General features: G+C 38.0%; 1 protein-coding gene across 1 annotated transcript in view; it reads left to right on the top strand.

Annotated features, from left to right (window-relative positions):
• The first annotated feature begins 10,402 nt into the window (after positions 1-10,402).
• The window catches only part of LOC144629137 (uncharacterized), a 32,785-nt gene continuing 22,928 nt past the window's right edge, over positions 10,403-20,259 (top strand). Inside the window, exons 1-9 of the mRNA XM_078487337.1 lie at positions 10,403-10,528; positions 10,973-11,025; positions 13,447-13,481; positions 14,578-14,656; positions 15,432-15,494; positions 17,748-17,773; positions 17,852-17,963; positions 19,174-19,236; positions 19,417-19,469. Of these exons, the coding sequence (XP_078343463.1) occupies positions 10,489-10,528; positions 10,973-11,025; positions 13,447-13,481; positions 14,578-14,656; positions 15,432-15,494; positions 17,748-17,773; positions 17,852-17,963; positions 19,174-19,236; positions 19,417-19,469 (524 nt within the window). The 5' untranslated portion in view covers positions 10,403-10,488. The remainder of the gene's footprint in view (positions 10,529-10,972; positions 11,026-13,446; positions 13,482-14,577; positions 14,657-15,431; positions 15,495-17,747; positions 17,774-17,851; positions 17,964-19,173; positions 19,237-19,416; positions 19,470-20,259) is intronic.

Below are 20,259 nucleotides of genomic sequence, written 5' to 3'. Positions count from 1 at the left end.
AGATATCTTGAACATAAGAAGAGAAATGCTTGTTAGAAACTGACCTAAAAGAATAAAAAATATAAAAGTAAAACCTGACATGGTGGTAATGGTTATGGTGATGGTGCTTCTATTTCCCGAAGCTCGATGCGCCTCACAATTACAGCACGGGACGAGATCGGACATCAGCATATTGACTGCACTGGTGTAGCATTACACCTAATATAGCAGATAGTATGTGCATGCTGTCGACTTCCCTTGTCGTTTAGTCTCACAAGGGATTAGGACAAGATTACTTTCAGTCTTTGCAATCACATTCCCTGCCTCCATAGTCAAGTGATGTCACATCCAAACTCTTCTCGCTACTGTCATGGAGAAGAGAAACATCCTTAACGTTGTTACTTCTCCAACAACCTTTTCATTCTCAGTTTTTTTTTTCATGCTTTGCAGAGGTTGTTTGTACATTTCTTACTTCCTGTGCTGATAGAATGCTAAGAATGCACTCTGTTGCATCTTCATGGAAATAGTTACCTTAAGGTTACTATATTTAGCTGCTACTAATTTTAGTGATTTTTTCAACGCAAGATTTAGCGACTATTTAATTTAGCGATTTTCCGAAAATTTTAAAAAGTTAGTGATGTCGTGTAAACCATAGCTCGACCAAACTCGCCTGATATGCCGCCAAAGCGTACCAGAATGGTACGATTAGGTATAAGTAAAAAGAACAAACTCACTTGAAATTGAAGAAACATTTGCATTGCCAGAAAGAACAAAGTTACCGGCATCTATTTTAAAAATAATTTTTAAGTCGACTATGCTTAATTTTGTTTGCCTTTGGGGTGGGAGGGGAGGTACTTAAATTTAACGAGTATTAAATGTGACCGAGACAAATTTTAGCGAGCTCTAAATTTAGCGATTTTTGCCCAACTCGCTAAAATCGCTAAAATTAGTAGCCGCTAACAATAGTAACCTTAAGGTATTCTCTTATAAGTACTTCAGGGGTTCATAATGTTTTTCTGGTAGTCAGGGTCTTTTTATTTTATGCTGTAAGTTTTGTCTTTCTTATTTTAGCTCTATTGAGAAGTGAAATCCTATCTTCGGCTGAGAAGGGGGAAGGGAGCTCCAAAATATATTTGAAGAATATTGGGCGGTCTTGAAAAAAATACAGTTTATGGGGGAAGGGGGCAGGAATATGTGTATTTGATATTGCTAAATTTTCCTCCAGATCACCCCTATGTATAATTAATCAATTTTATTTCTGAGTATGATAAGAATTAGACCGTGTCTACTAGTATACAAAAACGCCTCACATGAGTACTTGGGTTCCGTTTCTGCTCTCCTCTTTGGAAATGTCTTTGTCTTTTTATTGTTTTTTCATGAAATATCTGTCTGTATTTGACAAAACGTGGACTCCAGAATCCAAGCCATTGCGGTTTGAGAAATTCGACGGTGGTGAGTGGCGGAGGGGGAGGGGGCGGTTTGGAGCGCTGACCTAACAACCCGGCCTAACCCTAACCCTGAAAGATCAGCTGTGACCGGGCACTGGCCTCTGTCAAACCCACAGGAGGATTTAGAGAGTTGCTGGTCCCTGGCTGTTTGGGGGCCTTGTTTTTAAAATCAGGGCAGATGTGTAAATTTCTTAATTCATTCCTTAGTTTAAAAATGGACGGGTAACCAGGAAAGGACATTAGGTAAAATTTAAAAGCGATCTCAGGTTAAAATTTTAAGATAAAACAAGCTTTCGACTACCAGTCTGTAGTCTTTAACGAGTAAAGGCTACAGACTGGTATTTGAAAGATTGTTTTATCTTTAACAATTTTAACCAGAAATTGCTTTTAAATTTCACCTCATTCCTAAGCGTTACGTTTCCCTATAAAGCTACTTAAAAATATGTGGGACATAAAAGAGAGATTCTGAAATAATAATAAATCAGAGATCTCTTCGAGATACTGACTATTTTGCATGAAGTACGAGTACAGGAAATGATAATATTGAAAGCGATTTGCCATGTATTAACCGATTGACTCCCAGTCCAGAAGGCTTTTATTAGTGCGCAACCACCCCCCAAATTCTTGGCTCTTCAGTACAATATTTATTTAATGCTTTGCGCGTTTCAAGAGCCTAATCCGCGATTTTAAATGCCATCTAATTTCGAGCGTTTTCAATTGTGGTCGACAATCCAAGCGCATCCTCGCGTACGCAGTATATTCACGCAGTATATTCACATCTTAACTACCATTGTCTGTGCTTCATTTCGAGCGTTTATTTTATTGGTTTCTTTTACTTTGCCGTTAAAATATTCGTTTGTAAGTGGGATGCCCGATGGCATCTCGCGTTCCAAAGCGTGGTCGGCCGAAACCACCGAACAAACAAAAAGAATTCTTTCGCGGGAATTAACGTTCGAACTCTGGAATCAAAAGCAAGATAGTCTTGGCATCAAAGGGCTTAGTTATAGTCAGTTTGCAGAAATACGGCACTTGTTTTATTCTTGCAAACCGATTTTAAGTTCCACATTTGCATATGCTAGAGCACTCAAGTGCGGCATTTCGAGAAGGACAACCAGCAGATTTAGCCGTTCTCTTTCGACTTCACGTATTCTTGCACGAACAAATCTTACAAAGGAAAAAGGAACACGTATACTATAACATAAGAAAAGATTTTGAATAGTAAACTAAGAGCAAATTATTTCATTCCTTAGCACTCGAACGGAGTCCGCCGAAGAGGCAAATGTTGAAGCGATCGCTTCTCCGCTTTCATTTTGCCTTGAGCGACTGTCTACGTACGAACCATAAACATCTGTGCTTCAAGATGGCCCCGGAGAACAGGATTCTTCGATATCACCAACTTCGATGTCAGGGGCGGATACAGGGGGGGTGGATAGGGTGGATATCCACCCCCCATTTTTCAGTAAAAAAATTCGAAATGTCACTTTATTTGAAATAGAAAATAAATAAAGAAAGAAAAATTAGCTCTCGCTCATGTCTGGTTGCTTACGCCACGTTTCGCCGTCTGCCGCCACTTAGGGTTAGGGTTAGGGTTAGGGTTAGGCCCTAATGGTCTGCCACCCCCCCCCCCCCTTTTGAAATCCTGGATCCGCTCCTGGATGTTCATTCCTTACATTCTGGAAGATCTTTTAAAGTTGATTCGAGTGAAAACTTTCGCGCGTTGTCAAATTCCGTCGCGGTCTGTTGACTTTGTACGCCCGTCACATGTAATCTGAAACGAGCCTCCTCGCTGGCTGACTACGATCCTTTAACACAAACGTGCGAGTGGAAAAAAATAAACCATATGCGCACTAAATTGAGACAGATAATTTGTTTCTGAAGTAAACTTTTATTACAACTCCCAAACCAATGTTTAAAGTTAAAAAAATTTCTGGAAAGGTTACATAGCCACCTTAAATTTCCGTAAATTTAAGGAGGCTCTGAAACCGCTCCAGAGAAATTTTTTAATTTTGCAAAAAGTTGTGTCTTTAAAATGCTAATCATTACTCTATAATAAAAAATTTGGGAGTCGCCGGACTCGTTTTTGAGTTATAAGCGCTGAAAGGGAAAGTGAAAGGTGTTTTTAACAAGTAATACTGTTGCTGTGGTAACCAGTGACGTCATGAAAATAACCACAACTTGGTCAACAATGATTGGACATTTGTTTGATATCATTGTTGTAACAGCAATTGTTAAAGATTGGTAGTACTGACCTCATCAAAGTGTAAGAGCTGGAAATTGCTGGAAACCGACGTGAGTCTCCTTAAATCATAGACTGGCCTTACATTTTCACCGATGTAACGGCCTTTAGCACAACCAGCTTGAAAATGGTTTTAAGGTCGGTAGAACTTTTCCTATCCTCTTGGCAATGACTTTCGTAAGAATCTTGTTGTCAATGTTTAATTTAGGAGCTAGATTGGCCTTAGATTTTCAAAAATCGTTTTATCTTTGGCCTTTTCGGGATAAGCGAGATTGTTGCCCGTCTTTTGTTTATAGATAGCATACTGTGTTGAAAAGCGTAGTTGTAACTAGCTATCAAATCAGAGATCATGGCAAATGTCCGGCCAGAAGAATCGATAGAACTTGCGTAGCTGGCAGACCGTCAGTGCTCGGGGTTTTGTTATTGCCGAAGTCTTAAATGCGTTTGCAAAGTCTCCTTTCTTTACTTATCCTTGGCATGACAAGCAGGAACGATGAAAAATCTGGATAAGAATGCGTGACAATTAACAACTACCTGAGTGGACAAAAGACATTATTTTTTGTCAGGTTATTCACTATTTTGAATCTGGCTCATTAGAAAAGCTTTTGCAATAAAAGTGCTTAGAATAACCAACTTTACTCCGTTGTATTGTAAACCCTTAGGTCTAGTTTAGACGTCGTGCTTTTGCCGTGCTCAACTTAATTCGTTTAGTTCGACAAAAGCACGGAAGAAGCACGGCGTCTGAATCAAACTTTTGAATTAAGTTCGGCAAAGCAATTTAGTTGGCCACGCCTTGCCGTGCTACATGACATCGTTTCAGACGTCGTGCTTTTGCCGGGCCAAACAAAATTCAAAATTAAATTAATGTATTTTGGCGGGATTACGTTCCCGCCGGGAGTTACGAGAAGACCCGAGGAGAATTGGATCACCGCTGACTTATTGTTACGTAGCTTCAGTAAATCCTAAATTTACAACGACTCTTGAACGACGTTTGAATCAGAGTGGTGTTTCTGCCGTGCTACAGTCGAACCTAATTAATCGGGCGTGGCCGATTGAAGGTTTACCCTTTGGTCGTCCTAGAGCGTAGTCTCCTGGCGCGGCCAAAAAGACGGGGATAGCTCGGGGTTGCTACAAAACCGCTACGGGTGACGCATACCGCAATGGTTTTCATTTTAGTTTTGACAGGAAATCGTTGCAGGCACACTTGGTCGACTTTTGGGTTAATGTGTAATCAGGTTGTGTTTTTTTGCTTCGGCGGAAGGACAGAGAAAAAGCTTACGGTGCAAAGTACAGTATGGGGCCCAGTTCTCGGCCACTTTTGACGTAAACTTGTATTTCTTACCTCAGAAGAACCGCAGGAACTTGAAATTTCTCGCAGAGCTAGCTACATTATTCAGCTTTTTGGTGTAAAGCTATCGACCGGTCAAAAATTAATTTGCCCGAGCAATAATAAAAATAAAAGCTCCATTTGTGGGCCCAGTTCTCGGCCACCTTGGCCCAGTTCTCGGCCACTTTTGACGTAAACTTGTATTTCTTACCTCAGAAGAACCGCAGGAACTTGAAATTTCTCCCAGAGCTAGCTACATTATTCAGCTTTTTGGTGTAAAGCTATCGACCGGTCAAAAATTAATTTGCCCGAGCAATAATAAAAATAAAAGCTCCATTTGTGGGCCCAGTTCTCGGCCACCTTGGCCCAGTTCTCAGCCACTAAAAAGCTTGTGCGTAATTATCTGTAAAAAAATGCTCAATTAATTTTCACAGTCATAAAATCACTCTGTAAACCTATTTATACTATATCGATCCCAAATTATTTTTATGATGCTTTGTTTTACTTTAGAAAAGAAGGATTTTAACGCGCCTAGTTGCCTATGTGCAGGTTCTGGCAAAACCGCATTGTGTGACCCGTGCATTTAGATGGTTTATTTTGCAGTGAAAAGGTCTTGAAATATTTAGGTGTTGTAGAAATAATAGACAAGACAAGAGTCAGCTCAAAACTTAGAGATAAGATTGAACTTTATTTTTAAAACATTTATTTCTTTCATTCTGGCAGCAGCAGATGAAATTATATTAAAAACCAAGCGCTTAGCTGTGATAGCGAGCAGGGTGGCCGAGAACTGGCAAATACGCAAACGTCGCAAGAAAAAATTTCGAAGTAAATTAAGACCAAAAAATACAACGGTTCAACGAAAAGTTAACTAAAGCAGAAAGCTGAATTATTCTACGTTTCACATGCCAAAAATTAGCTCGTATGGTGGGGGCTTTTGGATAAAATACGAATTTAACTACATCCATGAATTTGGAGCCGTAAACAAACAACTACCTCCGCGTAAACTCGACGTGTCAGCTTTCTATATCGAATTGAACGATCAAACTCAAGATACTTAAAGCACATGAATCAGTCTATCGTTTGAAGGAAATACCTTTTCTTTTTGATTCAACTGGAGTGTGAAAAAACGCGTTAAACACAAAGTGGCCGAGAACTGGACCCGGCCGAGAACTGGGCCGATATATTCACCAGTGTGAAATTGCACTTACTTTGACAAGTTAAAGTTATTTTTGTAAATGAAAAAGGTAACGTCATTGATGTCACGCAGTGTTTTTTTTAGCAAACTAGATGGTTTACTGGTTTCTGACTATGAATGGGGGTGTGATCTTGCGGTATATTTTTTGAGCCTGACTCCGCCGTAAAACTTTTTTTTTATTTAGGAAGAACTGTGTCGATTTTCATTTCGAACAATTGGTCGTCAAGTCGTTTGTCACAAAGAGTAGAATGTTTGTACAGCATGTTTTGGAATTATTTTAGATTTGGCTAGTAAGACGCTTCTGAAGACCTGAGCAAAACATTGGGAATGTACAGTATTAATAGGAACTTGAATGGAATTTTTCACAAGTTGGATAAAGGTATCAACTGAAAAAAATGGAATTCAAAATGAGAACTTGGATTTTGTTGTAATTAAATTTTATCGCGGATTGGATGCATAATGCACCTATCAATGGTTTGCCCCAGGATGGGGGGGGGGGGGGGCGGGCGACCCCCGGGGAATTTGAAATTTTTTGAAATCCAAAGTCGAATTCTCCACCTCTGGGCACCTAGTGAATGTCAAATTTCCCATATCTCTTCTTAAATTTCTAACCCAGCAGGCCATTTTAGATGTCAAAATCCCTACCCTGGGAGAACTTCACGATGTCAAATTCCCGTGGGTTGCCCGCCCCCCCATCCTGGGGCAAACCATTGATAGGTGCATAATATCACGGCTTTGAAAGTCGTCAAATAATTAGAAAGGTTCCTTTCTTCCTTTTGATCTTATTGTTATTTTCATGTATTGATTATTCGAAAGTGGTTTTCGTTGATACGAAAAAAAAAAACGGGTTTTCACTGAATTGCTTGAAGTATTTTTAGACGTGATAATATTGGCTTAATCAAATTACATTGTGCACGAAATATTTGTTATTCTTTTGTCTTGAAACTTTGAGGAAATTGAAATTTTTGTTTGACAGTAGTGTATGAAAGGCATTTTATAGAACTGAATAAAAAATAAGAAACATTGATAAAGGTTATTTCAAAGATTTATTTTGCCTGATTTTGAAGGGTTTCAGGAGTTTTAAAGAGTGCTGGTAAACGGCTGTATGTTGTTTGTGATTACGGATCTTATTTAGTTTCGAACGCTCTAATTTTTGAAAGGTTAAAACAGGTTAAAACCGGGCGGTTTCATGAGTTTTTTGGGTAGAAAGGTACGGTGGTGGTAAAAAAAAAAAATGTTTAGAAAGGAATGACTGTAGTAGCACGTAAGTCGGAGGTTTGCGTGAGTCACGGGGTATAGTATGCGTGAGCTGGATTTCCGGCGTCATAACGGCATGTTTTGTTTACTGAAAGATACACTCGACGTTTAGTTAGCTTAGTCGGCTTGGGAAACTATTTTAAAAATGAATGTTGTAATAGTTAATTAATAGTAATCTAGAATTAACCCACGCTCGATTGGAGTCTGTTCTGGATTCGCGCTACCTTTTCGCCGCGAAGGAATTTTGTAAAATTTCGCTAGTGGAAAGAGGAACTGTAAGAACAGTATCAATAACTCAAAAGGAGGAACTTCTTTGTAGCTCTGAATTAAGACGTATGATAAAATTTTAGAATAAGAAACTTTCGATATATGGTTTTCATATTGTTTTTGTCAATTTCCTTTTGTGGCAGATTTTTTGAGAATCAGCTTTTCTTTCGTGTGATGACAGACACAGGACAGAACGAGAGGTGGATGAAAAAGATGCCGAAGATGAATAGGCACCGAAAAACGACAAGAACCGTCAAGGACTTATCTTTAGAGGGCGGGGAGTTTTGGCATACTGTATTTCGAGGACTGGACTGGACTAGTAAAACGCGGACTAGTAAAACGCAGACTTGTAAAACGCGGACTAGTATAACGCGGACTAGTAAAACGCGGACTTGTAAAAGGCGGACTAGTAAAACGCGGACTAGTAAAACGCGGACTTGTAAAACGAGGACTAGTAAAACGCGGACTTGTAAAACGCGGACTTGTAAAACGAGGGCTTGTTAAGCACGGACTTGTAGAACGCGGACACTAAACGGAAACTAAACGGTTTAGCGAGCGAAACAATTTGTGTTTGAAGCTCTTGTGTGTTTCTTCGACGGCATATTTCTAGCTTTTTTGAGCACTCTATGGTCTGTTTTAGCGTGGAGATGTTTTTGCAGTATAGCACATGTTCGTTCTGAAAACCCCTACTAAAACAACGGGATTGATGCTATGAGTTGTGTGCATATGTTTCTTTCTTTCCACTACTTGACGTCTGTTGAGTGCAGTCGTTTGTATTGCTCGCACGAGGTAGAACGGGGCCCGTCCAGAAATCAACAGTCAATCGTAAATAAAGGTGACGGGCCAACACGACTCCTACGTTCGTGACATTGGAATATTTGCCGTTAAATGTTTAAGTTCGGTCTTTCGACCTTATTTGCTTCTGACTTCTTTCTGAGGGTACTGTTTTAATTTGGGGGCAGTATGTGGTAAATAAAGGTGACGGGCCTACACGACTCCTACGTTCGTGACATTAGAACATTTGCCGTTATATGTTCAAATTCGGTCTTTCGACCTTATTTGCTTCTGACTTCTTTCTGAGGTTACTGTTTTTTTGAGACATTATGTATTGAAGAGAGCCGTAAGATGATTGTGGCCAAGGAATTCGAAGTGTCTAGAGGCGTTTTACAAGTCCGCGTTTTACTAGTCCAGTCCAGTCTACAAGTTAAAGACACATCAAGACCACCCCACTGTGAATTGCCATAGCACAGACAAAATTATAGTCAATATCTTATGTGTTTTTAAGAGAATTACATAAGAACCAAGGCATGTCTTGTCTTGCCTTACATTGACATGCAATAATTTGGAAATACTAAGCTCGTAACAGTTTAAGACAGAATCCATCAGGAATTTGAGTAACATTAATTTTAGTTACGCAAAAATTGAGCACCAGAATAATTTAAATCCTTGTGTTCTTTCATACCTTGTTAAAGGCTTGACATGTGATAACACCAACATAACACCAACAACAGTTCTTTATCAGTGGGGATTGAAGAAAAAAATGGAAACATCATCACACAGTTGACCCCCATGCAAAAACACTCCAGGATGTCACGGGACTGTTTGGTGTCCGTCTGCCAATTTCTAACTTCAAATTCCAATGTTAAATTCACATTAAATTTTCAATATTTCTTAGTTGTCTAAATTTTACTAATTCTTTTAAAAAAACTATCACCTGCCAAACATCCCCAAAAATCACTCAAAAAATTACAAAATACCGCAATACATAGATACATGGGATGAGTGAAGTTTCCTTGTATTCCTTGAAACACCAACAAGATATTTCCGTTTAAGGTGGCTGATAATGGGTTTCAGTATTTCCCAGTCCTTATACTTTGGTTCAGTACTAAAAGCCTTCATCAATTGCTATTACAGTAATGGTATGAAACAAATGTTCAATCATTCATCAACAAGTTGTGATCATTTTCTTGACAATAGTAGTTCCCCGGTAAACAGTTGTAGTACTGTCCCATCAAAGTGCAATGCCTGGAAAATACCGAAAAGCACACGACCGTCAGGTGAAACCGCACCTTACAGTATTACCAATACACTGCACTTTGCTAAGTCAAACTTTACATTGTCTAGTCGTCTACTTCAATCGTTTATTTGTATTGTGTGAGATACATTTATAAATTGAAACCATCATGTCATTAAGTAATAATGCAATCTCGACAACGTTCTAGATATTATATTATGCACACTAATACAGCTCATGCAAGCCCTGTGACTTACACAAACACAGTCGGACTGAGTGCTACTTAAGTAACTGCTTCGTGGTTTCTGCTGTACTGAACCCTGCCTTTCAAGGCAAAGCGCCCGATTTTAAGCTTCTCAAGCTTCTCAATGTTCTTGTTACAGTTAAGTTCGGCACGGCAGAAGCACGCCTTTTAAACTAGGCCTTAGTGACTTGAATCCGCTTAAAATCGGCTTAAAGTGCTCACGTTAATTTATATTAATGATGACCTTTTGGTCCTTTAGAACTATGCTGCAAGGCAATCATTATTTAACTACGAAATAATAAAACATCATCATTCCCCTAAGTTTCACATTTACATGTATCGACATTTTTAAAAATTTTATCTTCGGACGCACTCCGCTAGTTACTAGTCCTAAAGAGTATCGCGCGCAAAAAATTCCACGTGACGTATTTTACGTCATAAAAGAAAATCACACAGGCAGTGACATTGACAGGCAGGAAATTCTATTATATCAGCCACGGACAAAAAAGAGTTACGTTAGCATGTCTAGCACTGCTGCCATGATGGATCCACAAGAACGAGGTTAGTAAAAAGTTTCTTCACTTTATTAGAAACCCTAGCTCCCTCGATCGCAACTTATTTAGTTAAAAATAATTTTCGGAATATTTGCGCGCTGAAAGCTTGCAAAGCAAAATTTAAAGCGTTCCGCCTCCTAAACATAAATCGTGGAAAACATTAAATGACAATACAGAAAAAATTAAATTGTATGAGCTTGACCAAGAGAATTTTCTTTCAGGCTGAAGACCATCCCAAATTAATTCTCGCAAACGATTCATATTTTTGCCGCGGACCGCGCTCCCGAACCTTAGGAACTCGTTGTAGCAGCCTTAGCAACGCGAAATGCCTTTCCCTTGCTTCTTTATTGATATATTCGCTTTTTTCTTTTAAAATATTTTGTGTTGTAACCTATATAAATAATTTCAGCTGCTGTGATATGAGAAAATGGAGTTTTTTCTTTGTTCACAGAGAAAGCTGAGCTGAAAACAATGGATCCCGCAAAAGATGTAAAAAAAGAAAAGGTATGAAATTTAATCATTTTGCCTTGCATTCAAAGAGTTATCTTGCTGTGCGCTCTGGATGAAAAATAAATAAATAAATAAATAAATAAATAATTACACAAACAAGATATAAAATAAATAAAATTAAATAATTAAGTCGATTAAATAATTCTACGGCTCGAATATTACACCTTTCGGTCTAAAATTTGGCATGAAGTATCTCTATATGACTCTTTATAACCCTACCTTTTTGTTTTGGATGAAAATTTTTCGAGTGCCCAGAAATTAGCAATTCTGTTCAACGTGCCCATACATTGCTCTGTAAAAATTAAATAAATGCCATTAAATAATTCTACGGCTCGAATATTGCACCTTTCAGTCTTAAATTTGGCATGAAGGATCTCTGTATGACTCTTTATAACTATACATTTTTGTTTTGGATGAAAATGTTTCGAGTGCCGAGATTAGCAATTGTGTTCAACGTGCCCATACATTGCTCTGTTAAAATTAAATAAATGCCATTAAATAATTCTACGGCTCGAATATTACACCTTTCAGTCTAAAATTTGGCATGAAGTATCTCTGTTTGACTCTTAATAACTCTACATTTTTGTTTTTGATAAAAAATCTTTCAAGAGTTGAGAAATTTGCGATTCTGTGATGTTCCTATACATTGCTCTGTAATTATGTAAATCATCTTTGTGATTAAACAATTCTACGGCTCGAATATTGCACCTTTCAGTCTAAAATCTGGCATGAAGTATCTCTGTACGACTCTTAATAACCGTACATTTTTGTTTTTGATAAAAATCTTTCAAGAGTTGAGAAATTTGCGATTCTGTGATGTTCCTATACATTGCTCTGTAATTATGTAAATCATCTTTGTGATTAAATAATTTTTTTGCATATATATAAATAATTCGCTCCCATTCAATATTAACGACATTTGGTGGACATTATCTCTGTTTGACTGGCTAAAATAGAGGCATTCGTTTAAAGCAATTTGTTTACTCATGGCTGAACAATTAACGATTTTTTAAAGCTTGCATGTTCAAATATAATATATAAATAATCCAAAAAAATTTCTGTACCGTAAAACGTTACAATAGCTCATTTGGGAGAGAGTAGTTCCACATGCTGTATGTCCCGGTCGTTGGTTCAAATCTGGACGGAACTCATTTTTTTTTCTTTTTCCTTTTTTTTTTTCATTACGAGTAAAAGTCTCGCTTGCTCTTTTGGGCGAAAATTACTTTTAAATTATCTCGAGCGGCGGTACGAGCAAACGTCTTGCTTATATATTTTCTTAAAACTTGCTAACATTTATTTTGATCGGCAAGAGTTCAGTTTATTTATCTTGAGTGTGTGCGGGCACATCTCATTGCTTAAATTGTTGGTTAAATGCATCAAAAGTCTAACTTACTTTTATTGTTTACATTAAGTTGTTTCGTTGAGGGAGTAAGGGGTCGCTATGCGAGCGAAATTCTCGTTCGTATATCTTTATCTTAATTAGTACTAGTTTGCTGGGCAAAAAGCCAACTGTGTGCGTCCAGCAACAATTCTACACAATACAATTCCTTTGTTGAATAGGAAGCTAGGAGCTACGTTGTTTGATATATAAGTGGTGTATGGTCACTGTCGTGCATGTTTAGGAAGTTAAAGAAAATCGTACCTTTCAAAATATGACATTTACACGGGCACACGTCTCATTGACATGGTCAAAGAGGATATCCCGCTCCGTATAGTCTCCATGATCGAGCTACTACAGAGTTTGGTATTAGGGTAGCCTATTGTCTGCAATTTATGTGTCACTCAGGGCGAGGGTCTTATGTGCTTGACACTCCCCGAAGAAGTAGTACTGCTCTACTCTTCCTCTTCCATGGATGTGGCGTTCATGGTGTTTTTTTATAACTACATGTAAACGGATGATCTCGGAGAGTCGATAACAGTGAAATAAAGTTTTAATGTTATAACCGACCACGAAAATCGCAAAAATGATTGTCACTATCTTGTTTGTGCGGTTGCCCCTAGATAAATAAATAAATAAATAAATAAATAAATAAATAAATAAATAAATAAATAAATAAATAAATAAATAAATAAGCACCTATGAATTCAAGAACCGCGCAAAACTGGTACCAAACCTCGACCCCAGGATCTTTCAGACTGTCAAATCTAATATGGCGGACGATGGCGGACTTCTAGCTTCAGATTGTAGACGATCAACGGTTTTGAAAGCGACCAGCCGTTCCAAATGTTTTCTTGTCATCCTAGTACAAGAATTGAAACAATTTGCAAATCATAATAGCTGTTTTTGTGCAAACCATATAAACTGAAGCGTTTGTAAAAGACCATAAATACGCACGACATGACAGAACTTGATTTTTATTAGCTTATTTACCTGAGATTGCCTGACTGAGATGTTTTGCTTGTTTTATTTTTTAGGAAGAATCAGCTCGTCAACAAGAAAAGGACGCTGCGTAAGTAGTTTCTTTTTTATACACCTAAAGCTGAATACTACAAATTATCATTCCCCGTTTCATTGTTCTGCAATGTTGGATAGTACAAAATTATGTGCCCAACGCCCCGAGCATGCACAGTTCATTGGAATTAAAACGGACTTTTCAAGAATCGTTTGATTTCAGTTTTCACCCATTATTTATAGTACTACAAAATGGACGTGTGGACCATTTTGAATAAAAATTAGAAATAAGATACAGTCAGGAAAAGTAGCTAGATTAAGCTATAAAAGCTAAAAGTGATGCAGAAATGGTTTTTATAGTTTCCTTTACAGCATTTCATTGTTTTGTTTATTCATCAGGCCCGTAGGGTAGATTCTGTTAAGGGGAGTTCTTTTTGGGGGGAGGTATTTTTTAGCGCCGGAGGCGCAAGTCTCTATGGGTGGGGGCCAGCCCTCCCCCCCTCTCCCAGGAAATTTTGCAAATTTAGGTTCTCTCAAGTGCCATTTCCTGCATTTTGACATCATTTCTGAGGTGTAATGCATTTTCCTTCAATATTAGCTCTTCAGAAAGTAATTTTCATTGTAAAAAAATTATAATATTCTCAGAAATGAGTGTGTGCATTTAGACATCTTGAAAATTTGGTTTCTGATAAATGCGCATGCTTGCTTATCCAGCCAACTAACGCTAGTTCTGATTGCCGCGGGCGCCACGACAAGGATGGAAAGCAAAACGAACATCAATTAACCAATCCAAAAGATTAGAACTTCTCATTATAGTACCAAAATGTTGCGGCTTCCTCCGATAATCCTGGCAAGGAAGGAAGTCGACCGTGTAATCGACCGGTCACAGTCTTTTGACTGTTGTGTAAATTTTTTTATCTTTTCAACCCTCCAAAAATGCCTACTTCAAAAGTTTTAGGGGGTTTGTTCGAACCCCTCGAACCCCCCACCCTACGGACCTGTTCATTGCTCTTCTCCTCTTGTGCAAGATAGCTTGCTTTAAGTCAGAATTGCCTTTCAACGAAATAATAATAAATGGACCCCAAAGTTAGTCTCTAAAAACGCAATAATTATAATAAATTTTTTTACATGTTGTGGTCTTCGGCACATTTCAGGGTAAAGGAAAACATTGATCTACAGGCAGAGATAAAGAAACTGGAAATTGTTATTGAGCAGCAGAAGAAGAAGATATCAGTGAGTATCACATGTAGATCAGTAATGTATTAAATTGATCCTTCTAAGTAACCTTTTGGAGTAACTTTCTATCATTACATTTTCCGAAGAGGGTAATTCAGATTCTTTATTAATTTGAGCAATGTGGTTCATCTTTGTATAGTCGACCCTTTTTAAGCATCCACCGTTGCATTTCAGTGCAGGACATACATGCAGTGCAGTACAGAGCAGTGCAGTACACTGCATTACACTACACTGAACTACACTGTACGGTAGTGCAAAGCAGTGCAGTGGGCACAGGGATTACAACCTCTACCTGCAAGCCAGTTAGTGAAGATCACTTTGCACGCATAATGGGGCCCAGGGGGGTACTCCGGCCTTTAAATGACGGGGATGATCGGATGAAGGCAGAACTCAGGACCCCATAAAATCCCTAAGTCCTCCAACATTACCCAAAAAAATCCCTAGACAAAAAATGACTCCCCAAAAAATCCCTTGTCAAATTACCCCTAAATTGCCAGGAGGGGCATAACGCTCAAGTTTGATTATTCATCATACCATAAATACGCCAAGGCCGCGCCAAGCACTTAAGTTCGTTTTTAATACCCCAAAAAATCCCCTATTTGAATCAAGTCACCCAAAAAAATACTTGCCAAATTTTCCAACACAAAAAAAATCCCAGAATCGAAAATTAACACCCCCCAAAAATCCTTCGATCATCCCGTCATTTACAAGCCGGAGTATCCCCCCCCCCCCTTAAAATTAAAATAGTAAATAATGTTTATTTTTTTTTTAGGAACTGAGGGAAAAAAACTGGAAGAGCAGAGATGCCATTGCTACCATGGAAAGAAAGCTGAAGGTATTTCTGGCTGCCATGTTGGTGTCTTCTGCACAGGCACCAACATACATAAACATAACATAAACATAAAACTTTATTTATCCTCGAATTTAATATAGCTAAGACAAGCTAGTTTCTTCGAGAAACAAGTGAAATATATATTAAAAATAAAAAATAAAACAAGTAAAAATAGAAATAACAATATTATTACCGTAAAGTTCCGTGTATAAGCCGCACCCGTAGATAAGCCGCACCCCCGATTTGGAAGCTCAAATTTTGGAAAAAAATATACAGACCATAAAGTTTGAAGTTCAAGTGAAGTTCTATTGGTAAACAAACAAGGGCAAACAAGCACGGTTTCGAAACACTGACACGGTGGTTGTTGCAATGTTTAATATGAATTAAGTTTTAAGGAAGCTAAATTTCACTTGTCATACCTTCTTTTTAGTTTGAGTTCACAATATCTTAAATTTGGATGCTCTCTTGATATCATTTTTTCGAGATTATCACTTCTAAGCACTCCTGAAACACTTGTAGTTCGTTCGAATCGTACGCGAATGACGAATGCTTAGTAGCCAAGCTCTGAATTGTAGAGAGGAGTCTGGGCATTAAAAACAAACATGGCGGCATTTTCTTCGGAAGAAACCACATTTTTATTTCAAGATTCTTGGAAACTGCTACCCGCAACAGAATAAAAACTTCATGCAGAATAAGAGTTTGTTAATCCAGCAGATGTATTTGCTGTGAAGGTCAATAAAAAACCGAAACGGTCGGCCATTTGCCTTGTGAGTATTTGCGTTTATCTTGGTGCCTTCTCGCACGCGGCGGAAAGACACGATTCGAATGACTGGCAGGCTTCACTGCAAACAGCTTTGCAGAGGAACTAAAAGGTAGTGAACAACAACAAAGTTTTCAGGTTGTTATATGTTCATTCAATGACGTCTTGAGAAGTTTTTTATGAATATTAATTAGGCCTTTGAGAACTCCAACCAGAGATGTTTCCGTAGATAAGCCGCACCCCCGATTTTTGACTTGAATTTAGAGGAAAAAGGTGCGGCTTATACACGGAACTTTACGGTATATCCGTTAACTACTTACACATTAAAACTATATAAAAATACAAATTTACAAACTAAGTTTGTTCTATTCACCCCCTCCCCAATGATAAAAAATCTTAGCTAAAAGTACATTGTTGGATTGCTGTAATGAAGTCATTTAGTGATGTCGCAGTTTTTATAATTTCTGGTAATGAGTTCCAAGTCTTTGCAGCAAAATAGCTGAAAGATTTTAGTCCGTACGTTGTAGAAGACGGCTTCCTTAAATGAAGAATATCACTTCCCCTTAGGCAGTAAGTTACAGAACGCAGGGAGAAGAGATCTTTTAAATACTGCGGGTATTCTTGCAAAAACAGGCATTTAAATATAATGATGAGCATGCTGTGAATCCGCCTGTCACTGAGGGTTACACTACCTATCTGCTGCAGAAGTTCATCGTAATTGGAGTCTCTGTCATCTAAGATAGCCCTTATATGCTTGGTCATGTGTAGAAGATTTATACCGTGATCACCTAATAGGAATTAAAAGGGCCTTTGTGCACTTTGTTTAAATAATTGACACCTAATGCATCGAGAATATTACAAAATGGCAAGAAGATAATGAATTTTATGTTTGAGTGGCAAAAACAATTATTTTATGATTGAGTGATCATAGGTTCATCATCACGAATGATCAGTGAGATATTGTTTTTGCCAGGAGAACATAGTTAACATGTTATATCTTTGAGCCAATGTGTACATGTGTAATGTTTGTTTTTTGTTATAAAGACAGAAACAACCGAAGTGTCTAAAGCACAAACCTTTATTTGTAAACTCTTTCACTTCGGTTGCTGGAATTTCTTAAATTTCTCTCCTTTGAGCTCCTTTGGTCTGCTTTGCAAGAAACTCCTTGAATTGTTTTGAATGACATGTGAAGTACTTTCCTGCTCCTAAGTGAACGATTTTATGTTGGTTTCAGTGACCTTTAATTTCTCTATCGCTCACCATCTTTCAACAAAGTGTGGCAGCGGTGCAATGTGATGACAGAAATGATCAACCTCATTGATATCTTGTGAAGAAATGGAAAATACGCCACTTCAGGCCCAGATGTAATTAAATTTTATGAGTGGTCTATTGTCCAGTAAAACACTTGCGACTATAATTATAATAAAGAATTAAACCGTGCAATACAAAAGTTATAAATTTAATGTTATTTTTATTAATTCATTTATTTTTTGCAGGAAAATGTCATCACCAGTGCACAGAGGTAAGTTATTGGCTCTACAGTCTGACACTTTTAATCATGATTTAATTACTTATTATCATGCTCATTGGTGAATTTCAGCTTTAAACAGAAGGATGAGGCTAACATGAAGTTAATCAAAGAGCTCGAGAAATTTAAAGACCAGCTAAAAAGCGCCGAACGCTTTATCGAAAGTGAAAAGAAGAAAAACTCTGTGAGTATTGCATGCAGGCCATCATTGATCAACAATTATTTTAAAAGGTAGGGACACACTAGCCAACAAGTTGCAGTGGCAGGTCTCTGCAACAAGTTGCTCCGTGTGTACTGCTTCAAAACAAGTCACTGCGACAAGGTGCTTGTTCAGTGCACACGCAGCAAATTTGGAAGAGTGGGAATGTGACTAGTTTCCAATTCAATATGGTGAAAAAACATGACGCTCTGTCATTGGTTTATTTATATTTTGTCGCAGGGACCTGTCACAGAAGGGTGCACAGTCACTGCAACAACGCTGCTTTTGCTCATTTTGTTGCTGTCATCAGTCGCACAAATTCAAACCAGTTGGAATTTGTGCAGCTGATCACAGCGACAAAATTCTGTCACAGCGATAAAGATTGTTGCAGAAATTCACCATGTCACACGGGGCAACATGTGGCAGCAACTTGTCACCACGACATGTTGCAGTGACTTGCCACCTAGTGTGTCCCGACCTTTACTGGAAGCAATCAACTATGTTGCATAATCCCAGCTTTGCCAAGTCATTGCTTACAGTGAAGTACAGGAGAAAGAGAATGTTGTTTTAAAAATTAATATTGTTACAGGTTGTTATGCAGTCAACTCTCTCTAAAATGGACACTGTTGGGTCTGGCTCCAATTGTCATCTTAGAGAGGTGTCTGTCTTATACTATAGTGAGTTTAGTAACAGTAAAATGACTGAAAAAAAGGCAGGGATAGTACCAACGCCAGCTGGTGTCCCTCTAGGGTTTGTACAGGTCATGGAAAACCTAAAAATATGGAATTTTAGAATTTCATTTTCCAAGCCTGGAAAGCCATGGAATTTGAGTGTGGGTCATGGAAAGTCATGGAAAATGGTATTGACTGAACAAAATTAAGACAGGTTGATTTCTGTGAAGAAAAGGGTAAAAACGTACCTGAAATTAAGATAATTTCCAAGAAAAATGGTCATGTTTAGGTCATGGAAAACATTGAAAAGCCATGGCAGAGGTCATGGAAAGTCATGGAAATTCAAAATCTCAGAAGAGTACAAACCCTGCCGTCTTTAAGTAGTGTCCGTTTTACAGTGTCTGTTAAGAGAGAGTTGACTGTACTCTTTCAAGTGTACGCAGTGCGGACCTATTTTTAACTATTTCGTACGTGCAACTACATTTAACGATAGTTTCCTTTCAATTCTCTTTCTAATTGTTTAGGATTTGAGGGAGAAAATCTGGCAAAAGTCTGACGAAAATAATGTGTTGAAAAAGAAGATGAAGGTAATTTTCACTGTTAAATATGGCATGCAAAAGCAAAAAGCCGGTAAAATCACAGAACAACATTGCTTGATGACATGTAAATTTGTTGGCATCTTTTGATCACAAATAAACTGACATTCCTTAAAGCGGCAAACTCAAAGGTTGAAGGTTTAATTTTTTATATAACATCTTATTCAACAGATAACTGGAAAAGAAAATGAAGAAATTTTATCAGAGAAGAGGGAACTTCAAAGGTATGGTAATTGTAGTTACGACATTTTTTTTCCTGATGATTTAGTTTTAACAGCATTGCATCAAGCTGCATTACCACTTTTGTTGATAGATAAATACCCCCAATAATGGTCAACGCTTTCACTTTTTGATTTTTTTATTACACCTTTAACAAAAAAACCATAAGACTGTTGAAACTGTAACTCCCTATGATTCGTATTGTACAAAATGTTTGCAGATTCGTTTCCATTAAGTACCATTTTGGAATATCAATTGAGAAAAAAATAGCCACCAATTAAAATTGCAATATTTGAATTGAACTCACAGTGAACGCCAGCTCGTGCAAGCTGGCATAATCTTGTTTTCGAAAGTTAAATTTGGTTCAATTCTCCCACTTTCTGGAGAACTTTATGAATTACTTAAGTTTCTGTAAGAAATTTACGGCACTTATGTCAAAATGGGTTATTCCAGAAAAAATACACACCTCCCCGACGGATGGCAAACTGGAAATTCTCGCGGGAGGGGGGGTTAATGGCTCGGGAAATCCGGGCGGGAGGGGGGGTCTGAACCTAAAAATTCTTCCTCGGGGGTCACTTTTAACTTTCACTCGATCGATATGTTTTACTACTTAAAAGAAGAAGTTTGCATTGGAAAATATTGTAGTCTTCCAGTTTATGGTGTTCTTACCTCATATGCTTCAAGTTTACCTTCATAGGTCCTTTTATTCATGAAGAACCAGCGCGTTATAACAACAAATTTCGTTACGATCGTTCGACCGCGCACGCAACGCCTGGAACATTTTTATGGTACCCA

Source organism: Oculina patagonica, chromosome 10, assembly GCF_052425735.1.
Source record: "Oculina patagonica isolate OP01 chromosome 10, crgOcupat, whole genome shotgun sequence".
Taxonomy (NCBI): Eukaryota; Metazoa; Cnidaria; class Anthozoa; order Scleractinia; family Oculinidae; genus Oculina; species Oculina patagonica.
This window is presented reverse-complemented; position numbering and strand designations above follow the sequence as displayed.